Source organism: Emydura macquarii, unplaced genomic scaffold, assembly GCF_026122565.2.
Source record: "Emydura macquarii macquarii isolate MOO-44397 ecotype Brisbane River unplaced genomic scaffold, CSIRO-AGI_Emac_v2 contig_1390, whole genome shotgun sequence".
NCBI classification, from domain to species: Eukaryota; Metazoa; Chordata; order Testudines; family Chelidae; genus Emydura; species Emydura macquarii.
This window is the reverse complement of record NW_027131527.1, coordinates 12,043,794-12,055,898: the sequence shown is the minus strand read 5'-3', so window position 1 is coordinate 12,055,898 and position 12,105 is coordinate 12,043,794. Positions and strand designations below refer to the sequence as shown.

The 12,105-nt window shown below is 36.8% G+C and overlaps 1 protein-coding gene across 1 annotated transcript; it reads left to right on the top strand.

The window, feature by feature from the left end:
• The first annotated feature begins 1,653 nt into the window (after positions 1-1,653).
• On the top strand, positions 1,654-11,362 carry TACR2 (tachykinin receptor 2). The gene is made up of 5 exons (XM_067552942.1): positions 1,654-2,054; positions 5,959-6,153; positions 7,610-7,766; positions 8,544-8,740; positions 11,004-11,362. Exons 1-5 carry the CDS (start codon positions 1,654-1,656, stop codon positions 11,152-11,154), a joined length of 1,101 nt encoding a protein of 366 aa, XP_067409043.1. The 3' UTR covers positions 11,155-11,362.
• The last annotated feature ends 743 nt before the right edge of the window (positions 11,363-12,105 follow it).

Below are 12,105 nucleotides of genomic sequence, written 5' to 3'. Positions count from 1 at the left end.
TTGAAGGATGATTGACAACAAAGGGGCGCAGAGCACAACAGAGGGCCAATGCTGAGCACTCTTGAAAATCCCAACTTATATATGCTGTGCCTTAAGACTGAAGTTCTTTGACCTTGAAAACACCCTGAGACAAAACACTTTTTGTATGTCTACACTACAAGCACTAAAGCAGCACAATTGCAGTTACCCCCCTGTAGAGCTGCAGTGTAGACACTTACTGCAGCAACAGAAAGCGTTTTTCCATTGCTGTAGTAAATGCACCCCTGCAAGAAGGAGTAGTTCGGTCAACAGAAGATTTCTTCCATCACCTTAGCCACACTACAGTGGAAGTTAGGTTGCCCTAACTACATCGCACAGAGTGTGACACTTTTAACAGCCCTGCGTGATGTTACTAGATCAAACTAAGTTTTAGGTGTAGACCAGGCCTCAGTAATTTAAAGTATAATCATTTTAAAAATATGAATACTGCACATTAAGATTGTCATCACACCATATGAGGCAAGAATGGGCAGGGTTTTATCCTAGCAGTGTCTGTGTCCATTTGGGGACTCCCATTTTATCAATGGGGAACTGAGGCACCAAGATGCTCATAGACACACATGATGTTCCTGGTGGAGCAAAGAACTGAACCCAGGTCTCTCACATCTCAGGCCAGTGCCCCAACCATCCTTTCTCTCAGAGAGGGATAATACCTTTCTCAAATTATTGCTTCCCTTGGCTAATTGTATTGAATTAACTTCCCATAACTTTTAAGTTTCTCTTTTGTTACAAAACCATTCTAGTGTCTTCTGTACATTTTTGCTTTAGTATAGATCACCTCCATTTATATCTGTAGCATTTTACTGGCCCATTTCTGCACTACTTGAACAGTGAAACTGACGTCAATGAGTGTTTTGGAAGCAAAGGGAATGCAGGATTACTAAAATGCTACCATCTGCATTTAGGGATATAAAACTTGACAGGAATACACTAATCTCAGAGATTACTTGAAGAACCCACCCCAAAATGCTTTAAGCACCACCTCATGAAATTTCATTTGATGTCAAATTGTTTGTTTAGCTTTTGTATGCAGTAGTCTCCACCTCCTCTCAAAGTCCCTTTAAGCTGCTGTAAAAAATTTATACCAGTTAGGTTGCTGGCTTCAACGTAACAGTTACACACAGAGATGACAACAAAATACCCTCACTTCTACCACAGCGTCTTTGTATTTCTATCATTCTGTAATATCAAGGATTCACTTTTCAAAACCAAAAGGATTTCCATTTGGATTAGAATTTCTTGTGATTTGACACTATTTTTTTTACTTCTGAAAATCTAAAGAAAGATTCTCAGTCACAGGTCTGGAATTGTTTTAAAAAAATACAAAAGGATCTTAAATCACTGTGGACTTCCTTTTTTAAAAAAAAAAATCTTTTCAAATATGTCATAAATTAAAGGGCTACGGTACTGGGGTATTTCATATTTAAATTTCCTCTTGGAACTATATTATATTACTTGAAAAACAGGGCAACAGGGTGTTATGCATTTAATTCTGATACATGTTGTTAATTACTTCTACTTATTATCTAAATAGGGAATTCATACAACCAATGTCTGTTGTAAGAAATCATCAAATACCAAAACAGGTTCTCTACATTTACCTGAAAAAAAGAAATGACCACTGCTTCCTTTTCAAACTTGAGTAATATTTCGCTGGCTGACTCTCTTGAAAACGATGGCAACTGGACTGCAACAACGTTTACCCAACCTGGATGGCAAATAGCTCTTTGGGCTATCACTTATTCTTTCATAGTTACTGCATCAGTTATTGGTAATGTCACTGTCATCTGGATTATCCTAGCACACAAAAGAATGAGGACTGTTACCAATTATTTTATTGTTAATTTGGCTCTTTCAGATCTACTTATAGCTGCTTTCAATACACTTTTCAATTTTATTTACGCCAGTCACAATGTTTGGTATTTTGGCAAGGAATTCTGCCGGTTTCAGAACCTTTTTCCTATAACTGCAATGTTTGTGAGTATTTATTCTATGACAGCGATCGCTGCTGACAGGTAAGACATGCAATGGATAGGTAAATTAAAAAAACATTAAGATAAAGGAAGATTATTTTATTGCAAGACTTTGATTCTGGAACAGTTTCACAATCTGCCACTTTAGTGGTTTAGTAGCAAAAAGGTCTAATATCTGAGGGATTGGATGGTTTAGGGGATTGGTAATGGGATATAGACCCTTTCACTTCTATGTCATTGATCTCAGTCAAACCTGAGTCAGTGTAATGAATGAAAAGTGGCTTGTATTTCTGTGTTTAGTTTTGTTTTAAATGTTAAATATCACAGGAGGTACCTAAATAGACATACTTCTTTCACCCCTAGAAAGACCCATCATTTGGTCAGAGGTGAAATTTATATGATCTCTTACTGAAAATATAATCCACAATGCTATTTCTGATTCAGATGCAACTACAAAGAAAAGGCAAAGAAAAGTACTTCAGATACTAGACTTAGCATCCACAGGTTGTTAGGATTTATTATTCAAGAACAAAACTTTGATTATATTCATTGTGGTCTTGAATGTCTCCGATATGTAAGAGGCAATTCAATATTTTCAAAATTCTCCATTAGATTTGCAAACTTTATTTCACAATGGGAGCAACCTGCAAGGTTTGGGTGCATTTATGGTTCACATGCTAAATAATTTAACATTTTTCTTTACTAGGAACTAGTCTAAATTCAATGGAAGTTATATTTCATTATCTGTAAGCAAGGAAAAAGAGCAAAAGGAGGCTAAATTGACTTCCAAACTCTCCATTTCCCTCCAGGCCTTCTCCAGACCTATTTGCTCTTCTCCTTGATCCTTTTTGGATCAATTTTTTCCCCGTCTCCTCCGTTCTCAGTCAGGCATTACACTATCACTACACTATCAAACAAGGGCAACATATAAGTCTCCTGCCAACACTCTCTGCCAGAAACATCCTTTACCTATAGATAGGACAAGCCTCCCTCTGGAACCCTTTCAAAGGCATTATTTAATTAATCATTAGGAGCTGCTTTCATAGCAGCTTCTGCTGTTAGCAGTCCGATTCAGAAGTGAGAGTTTAACTGTTGTGACACACCCACTCCCTGTCAACATAGTGGTAGAAAAATTAAGTTCAGGGTAAACAGATTTGTTTGCATAATAGCTTGCAAAATAAGTCATTATGCCCTTGCAGAACATTACACATGCAATGTATGCTGAAAATTATACTTGAAAATAGAAACATGTCCTGCTTTAACATAGAGTTCCAAATTTTAACAGATATTAACATATTATAATCACTAAATATTTTCATTGTACACTGTTAATAAGGAGACAGTCTGGCACTCTTGATAATTAGCCCATAGTACAAATAGAAGTAATTATGTTTTACGAAGGAACAGTTTTGATTTTAAAATCCAGACACTATTTGCTTTCCTGGGTTTAACCCAACAATTGTTTGTAACAGCTATTTTATGTACATCCTCAGAACCTGCCAAAGGACACTTAAAAACTCCATTGCACCTTAGCCTATTCTCATCTGTGTCTGCTCTTACTGCTTGGGGATTTTTGGTAAAAAATATCTATAAAGCTAAAATCTTTTTAGTCATATGGTAAGGTTCAAAAAGAAAACTTGGCATCTGTGCAGTAGCCATGTTTAGTTATCCTTTACTTAACCTCAAATAGATCCTGACATTGTCTCCTGGAAACTGAAAGATTCCATTTATTGCTATAGATGTTAATGTCAGCTCAAGCTCAGTTGTCTAATCTAGATGAAATCTTGTAATTTAATACAGTTTATCCTAAAGTGGCAAGCTAAAAGTGGCATATCTAAAAGTCACTTACCATACTGTTAGTCATTATTGTGGGAAAGACTCCAGTCATTTTGCCTTTGTCACAATATTTAGCACTGAGCTGTTTCTTTCTTGCCATCCAAAGGCTCTCCTAACATTTCCAGCTGCATTGTATCCTATAGTACCTGTAGAACCTGCACAGTATCTCTAATGCTGTCATGCTACACCTAGGCTTCTGAACAAAGGTGTATCAGTAGCTGGAGATTCAAGTTCCAGAAAACAAGCCCCTCCAGACTCCCTTAGAAAAGTTCACAAGCACATAGTATTCATACCTACAGATTGTGCAATTGATCCAGATGTTTTGTCGGAGTGTGATTGTGGGGGTAATGGGAGGTTGGCAACAGCAGTAGGTAGGAAGTCACATAGGGTGGGGCATGATGAACTGGAAGCCTGTAGGGCTCAGGAGAAGAGAAAGGGAAGGGGAGCTCAGGGATTGTCAGGGATATAGCAAGGAAAGAGGGAAGGGAGAAGAAATCTAAGTAGATTTGGATGTGTCCAAACTTGTTGGTGCTTATCTGAAATCTGTCTCACTAATCTGCTACGCATTGCTGCAATACCTTCCTTAGCTCCAGCACTTGGTGCAATTTCAATTCCTCATTGACAGATCTAGTTCAGAGTTGCTTTTCATCATGAAAAATGGAATAAAACACAGATTCATAAGCTTTTGTAAGCAAACACTTAGGGATTTTGTTTACTGTTTGACTTTTTGCTGACCAGGTTCTAGCAAAATATAAATTAATATACTGTAAGCTAAAGAAACAAAGTATCACAGGAATTGTACATTACTTCTCCCTAAATAAGGCTCTTATAGATATGCAATACTTTTGGTGCTTGTGTTCATGTATTCTTTATCAGATCTCTATTGTAGGAAGACCTGGACAGATTTCTGTTCAATAGGCCCAGTATTCCTTTGCTATGAAAACAAGGAAGTTTTTCTACTTCAGTTAGATTTTGAAACAACCATGATAAAAAATAAGACAGACATGACAGGAGATGATTAAATGCTCTCTAGGGTACAACTGCATTTTTACACAGGGAAGTTAAAAACAAAACATTGCTCTTCCAAGTAATTTTAACAGTCAGATATCTGACATGACTGTTCTGAACAGGTGTGGGAGAAAAGGATCAACACTGTACCATTTAAACTGCAAACACAAGAGCTAGAGTGGTTACCGAAAGAGGAGGGTGAGTCTAGGAGTTTCCACTGCTAAAAATCAATAATTTATAGATTCCTGGTAAATGACTTGCAAGACCATGATCTGCTATTGCGAATATAATAGGACCATGTTTTCATTTGGTCTTCGCTGAGAGAGGGAAATAGATTCCATGGAACAAAGCAGTATGTAACTCAAAGTTTTAAAAGGAATAATATATATACATCTGCTACTGAAAATTTGGATGCAATTCATGCTACAAAAATTCAGAACAAACACATACTACAGTTTCAGTAGTTTTCTGGCTTCAGTCAGAGACAGCTGCAACGATGTAAGCAAATCATTCTTGTGGACTGAGCTGGCTTTGCAGTTATTCAGCTGGGCCTACCATCAGTTCCACAACAGCAGCACATTCAGCGGTCTTCATTATTTAAGGTGGACTGTTGTGCATTCATGGACTATAATTTGTGTTAGTCTTTGCAGAAATTTTCATTTATCTTACTTACTTCATTTAAGCATTCCAAATTAGCAAATTATAAGATATAGCAAGGAAGCAATCATTAAAATTAGAAGGATGGAGGATATGCATTGCAAACCTATTATGCATGTACTCTGACACAAAATGATTGCTCTCTTTCTCTCCAGGAATATTATTGTGCTAACTAAGGGAGAAAGACAATTATGAAGCTTATAATAGCTTGTATCATACACACTAGTATATTCCTTCAGTATAAAGTAGCAGTGACTTGTTAAAAATGTTTTAATTTTTCCTTCCAATGGAAGTTAATAAACCAAAAAAATATAACTGCATCAATTGAAATATGTAGTTTTGGCTATTTATTAATACATTATTTGGGATACTTTTGCCGTCATTCTACTTTTTGACTAGTTTATTGGTACAACAAAAAAATGATGTTACCCCATTTTTCTCCTAGGTATATGGCTATAATTTATCCCTTTAAGCCCAAACTTTCTGCCGTGAGCACCAAAGTAATCATAGGAATAATATGGTTGGTGGCTTTTGGACTTGCCTTCCCACAGTGCTTTTATGCTGAGATTACAACGGATAACGGAATGACTAAATGTATTGTTGCCTGGCCAGATGATGTTGGACGGAAGCATCAGCTCACGTAAGAACTTCTCAGTTGTATGAAGCAGAAATGAGAAATCCATACAGCATCATTTTAAAAATGACCGAAAGTTGTTCTGATTTCAGTACTCTTGGTTACAAAAGCTATAAGCAATAAGGAGATGATACCCTTTCTGGCCCCATGAGGTAGAGGGAAGGACAATTATCACATGAAGCACTCCTCGCTAGTCAGAAATAAAATAGCATTGCAATCTAGGAGGAGGCAGTTCATCTCCTGGATCAGAGAATTTGTGCTGTAACCCAGTTGATGTTGCAGAGGGGAACAATGAAGGTGATGGAAATGGTGGCTCATATTTATTGTGTGAATGCGATAAGAGAAAACTGAATATAAAGTCTGCTAAATAGACAATAAATCTTAGTTCCAGTGAACTCCTCTCCTTTCCCAGCTTTTAGGCAGAAATAATCCAAGTATTTTTATATTCTGGGGACCACATAATTTTTAAAAAATGTAATCTACTTTGATGTAGCAAATAACTGCATAATGTTATCATTCTGAGGAGACACATATATGTAGCCTTTTGTGGTTAGTGCCAGGAGTGTGTGCCAAAGTTTTCCTGCGTAATCCTCCTTTTACACTGTTTATGTTAAAATAACATCTGCTGTAACTGAGTAAGTCAGTTGTTCCCTCCCCATAAATGGTGGTTGCTTAAAATAATCATACCAAGCATGACATTTGTATTTTCCTTACATGAGATGAAGCTTGTCGGATAACATTAGATAGTGCTTTCATATATAGTCAAAGCACATGCTCTCAGTTTCAGCATTAGCAATAGCTGTGTAGCCTGCTTTGACAGTTGGTTTTAGTATTTATTTTTGTTATGTGTTTGTAAATCAAAAACCAATATAAATAGTAATCTAAGTTTGAATGCCATTCACGTCTCAAAACTTTACAAAAAATATTCCATGATCTTTCTTAAAAACAGCCATACTTGCTTTGAATACACTACATTTTAAAGTACTTAATCCAGCAGAACACACCCATTGACTTCCACTGGAGTTTTGCAGGATTAAGAACCTCAGAATTCAGACCAATATCCTGCAAGGCACTTTATGATTTAATTGAATTTTGATTTTACATCTTCTATAATTTGTGGCCAACACAAATACTATAAATCCCTCTTTCATGACCCCAGTAAAGCAATGAACCCTAAACAAGTTGACATGACATTTGAGCCACTGTTAAAAAATTATCTTGCCCTTAAAAAAAAGCCGATAATTCAATTCAAAGAAAGATCATTGGAAAATGAAAGAAATGCGTTTTGACAGTTTGTGGGAGTTCCTTCAATCTGTACTGATCCTTTAAGGTAAAATTCTGTTCTCAGATTGAAATTAATGGGAACCATACACACACATTCAAGGGAAGTATTTGATGCTCAGACAAAATGTTCTTTGAGATGTACATTAAATGTCAAGATGTACCTGTTTTTCTTTTTCAGGTATCACATCACAGTGATTGCATTGATTTACTTGCTGCCTTTAATAGTGATGTTTGTCACATATAGCATTATAGGAATTACTCTTTGGAGCAGTACAGTTCCCGGAGACCACACTAATAGAGTCTATCATCACCATCAAGTTACTGCCAAAAAAAAGGTGAGAAGTGAAACGTAATCATTGTCTTTATCTTGCCGGCTGTTCTGACTCTAGCTGTGAAATGTAATTTACATTTATGCAAAGTCTTGCAGTGCTGTGTGGTTGCACAATGGCATATTAAGGATGTATTAAAAAGACTGACAAAACAGTTTAGGAGGAGGGGCTGAGGTGCTCCTTTCACAGACCTCCTAACAAGTGTGAAAAGCAATGATTTCCCATAAGACAGACTCTAAAAGAGAGAGCTTCCAAACACAGGGAATTTATTGATTTGCCTGAGGCTACATGGAATGAAGGTGGTAGTGTCCAGAGGATTCATGTTTCAGGAAATAAGATCTACGCAGGTTGCAGACAGGAAGACATTTCTCCTCCCGTTATACAGCACCACCAGTTCAACAGATGGTCTCATTACCTACCTTTCCCTAACATTCCTAAAATTTTATCTCCCTTTCCCTAATATTCCCAATCTGAATATAAACAATTCCTATGGAGCAGCTGCCTTCATCTGCTGAAATGTATTAATGCAAAGAAACATACAAAACCTACAGTCATTATATGCTCTTGCGCTATCTGCGCTTGCTCAGAACTCTTATCAGCATCAATAGTGTAGGAGTTCTTCTCACTGATCTAAGGCACAATAAGGCCCCTTATATATGATAAAACTATACAATGATTTAATAGATCAGGAGGAAGAACAATATTGTTTTAAATTAATTACACATGCAACTTCAGAAAATTGCACAGAGACAATAAAGTAAATTATTCCTTTTATTTTTCTAGTTTGTGAGGACCATGGTCATTGTTGTGATAACTTTTGCTGTCTGTTGGTTGCCTTATCACCTCTACTTCATCCTGGGGAGCTTCAGGGAAGACATCTATCAGCAAAAGTATATTCAGCAAGTATATCTTGCAGTCTTTCTACTTGCTATGAGTTCTACGATGTACAATCCAATTATTTACTGCTGTCTTAACCACAGGTTAGTAGCAAAAAAAAACAAAAAACAAAACCAAAAACCAAAACAAAACAAAACAAAAAAAATCATTGTCCTATAGACAATTAGCTAAATTCTTTGCTGGTGTGAATGGGTGGCATGCCATTGAACTCAATGGAGCTGTGCCCATTTCCACCTGCGGAGAATTTAGCTCTCTGTTTTCTGAACGCTCTCTGCATGTTACTAGCCATTTTAAACCAGGTTAAACCTTTTTGTCCCCAGGAAAGGTCAAAGAGTTAGTGTGTGATCAAGTGATTAACCTTCATCTACTTCTGTGGTGCAGGATCATTCTGTGACAGAGTGACAAAAGTGATTTGTTTTATCTGCGTTTTGTTCGCCTACCTGATGCAGTAAAACTTGGCATTAGTGTCTCTAGCTATGGCTGCCTACAGCTTAAATCACAAGCAAATAATTCTGTAACAAATCTCTCCACATTTAAAAAGAATTATTAGATTCTTCTGACTGGGGTAAAAAGTAGGAGGCAAGAGCACAGCAGCAGTAGCCAGCCCCATTACTTATTCAGGTATCCACTTAAGCAGGATGGCAAAATAAAGACTTAATGAACTAACAACTCTTCTTTATTCAAAGCAGCTCCTCTAATGTACTATCTCTAACTGGAATTTTCTCAATACAGCCCACAGTATTTGGCGTTCATTAAGAGTGACTGTATTAAACACACAAGGGAACTACATGAACATCCCATCTGTAAATGTCCAAATGAAAAACTAGCACAAGAACAACCTTGCCACAACCCACACTTGTAGGAGGGTTTTGTTTTGTTTTTGAAATGGAGGCGCATTCTTTTTTTAAGCTCTGATAGCGCAACGTGCTGTGCACTGGTGAACCTCTGTACTGTGTAGAGCCCCGTTCACTATGATAGGGCTCTGTGCAGATTCTGGGATCTGTCCATGTGCACTACATTGCAGAATCAGGGCTTTAATTTGCACTTCATACTGATCTACTTCTCATTTCTAACTGGCCCCCTCTGTGTATCTAATCCAAACCTTTACTTAAGCAGGTAAAATTCATTGTGAGTTTTGAAAAAAAAATTTAAATGTATTTTCTTTAATGCATCAAATACTGATGAAAGGGGATTCAAACACTGGCAATGTGGCACTAGAGAGGAATTAAGAAAATATATTATCAAACCACCTCTAGGATTTTAATACTTCCCTGGTCTGTCCAATGAGTAATATAAAGATCAAAAAGAAAGCTATTACCATTCGCTGTCCATCCCATGTAACCAATAGCAATCTACATGAGTGGGTTTTGTTTGTTTGTTTGTTTGTTTGGAGGGTTCTTTTTGTGGGGGGGAGGTTGTATAAATTCTTCAGTCTTATCACACAGACATGGGTCACTCTACATAGCCCATCTCCAATTATCACTTTATGCTGTTGACTCAGATGTATGCCACTTTCCTCCCCCTGATTAATAGATTTTTGGATCACTAATCAAATGATTCGGTATATACTCCCCTGGAGCTATCATTTATCATCAGGCAAAACATCTGTCTCAGCCACTAGTGGGGTGTCTATTTCCCATTTTTTACTACCTGAGATAGAAATTGGTTAGATTGTTTGCTTACAATCATTATCCATAATACTATACTTCTTCATTCAGACTTTTTTTTTTTTTTTTTTTTTTTAAAAACAACCTCATTTTCTATTTCAAATTTTAAAATGCAAATACAATATTGTGGCATCTTGTCAATCCATTTTGCAGCATCTTTAGTGACCAAATTTGTTACTTCATTTTATTTCTTCAAAAATGAGAGAACCTCCATTAAAATTAATTGATAATTACAGTATCCAGTTTTTAGTAGCAGTACACACTCTTAGATGTTCTGCTTTGCTGGTCAGATCTGTGTAGAAATGAGAGCACTGTTAAAAGCCTTGACAGTAGCTAACTTTTTATTTGTTATATAGATTGAGTGCATTAGAATTTCCTATTCTTAGGTAACTGGTCAATGTGCTGTATATCTGTCTAAAATGGAAAGAGCCCTGATTACTGCCTCCTACTGCTTTGTCCATCCGAGCAATAAAAGTGTCTCTCTCTTTTTATGCCTTCAATCCCCCAACAGCCAAATTCTTCCCTCAGACAAGATCACAGGGCTGTCATTGACTTCAGTGGAAGCCCTATATCCCCATGCTCATTCAAGGGTGGACCGTGGCCCAGGTCTCTCTCTCTTTGCAGTTAGCATGATCATTGTATCATTTAATTTCATTTTTGTGTTTGTGCATGTTTGCAGGTTTCGTTCAGGCTTCAGATTAGCTTTCCAATGTTGCCCGTGTATAAAAGCAACAGAAGGAGACAAACGTAGACTTACTTACCCATCAACTTTACAACTGATCCGCACCAGCCAACCAAACAAATCTAATTCAAAAACAAACACACACTGAAATGAGAAAAAGAAGACTTCATTAAGCTGCAAGTATTTAACGCTTGGATTTTTATTTCGATTCTCTGGAACAGTGGCTCTCAACCTTTCCAGAGTACTGTACCCCTTTCAGGAGTCTGATTTGTCTTGCATACGCCCAGCTTTCACATCACTTAAAAACGACTTGCTTACAAAAATCAGACATAAAAATAAAAACATGTCATAGCACACTATTAGTGAAATTGCTTAATTTCTCATTTTTATCATAATTATAAAATAAATCAGTTAGTATATAAATATTGTACTTACTTTTCAGTGTATAGCATATAAAGCAGCATAAACAAGTCAACATCTGTATGAAATTTCACTTTGTACTGACTTTGCTTAGTGCTTTTAATGTAGCCTGTTCTAAAGCTAGGCAAATATCTTCATGAGTTGATGTACCCCATGGAAGACTTCTGCATACCCGCAGGGATACGTGGACCCCTGGTTGAGAAACACTGCTCTGGAATATTATTCAAATTATAGTCAAAAAGATAATGTAATAGACTTTAGAAGCCTAGATTAGATTTTTAATCGATTATTTTGTACCATGCTTTGCCAGATGCCATCAACATTGAAAATAGGATAAAAATGGCAGTTATTTATCATATTCAGAGCTGGATGGAAATTTTCAGCCAATCTTCCCTTCCTCTCCCCCCCCCCCCCCCAATTTTTTTTTTTTTTTTTTTTTGCCAAAAAATGTATGTTTGAGTCAATCAAAACATTTAACTAATTCATGTTGATTTTGTCAAAATGTTTCAGTTGAAACAAAAAAATGTTTGGAAATGTCTAAGTGGGTTGGTTCAACATTAGTAGAACAATACTGGGATTTTTGGGGCTAGATTCACAAGGGGATTTAGGCACATTTACCACATGGCGATGATGGCAGCAGCAAAGTCCTTCTCCCCCTTATACCCAGTAGTTGGGGCAC

Coding starts and splice junctions, on each gene's coding strand:
- TACR2 (XM_067552942.1), top strand. CDS start 1,654: ATGACCACTGCTTCCTTTTCAAACTTGAGTAATATTTCGCTGGCTGAC. Junction 2,055..5,958: donor ACAGCGATCGCTGCTGACAG/GTAAGACATGCA, acceptor TTTTTCTCCTAG/GTATATGGCTATAATTTATC. Junction 6,154..7,609: donor GGACGGAAGCATCAGCTCAC/GTAAGAACTTCT, acceptor TTTCTTTTTCAG/GTATCACATCACAGTGATTG.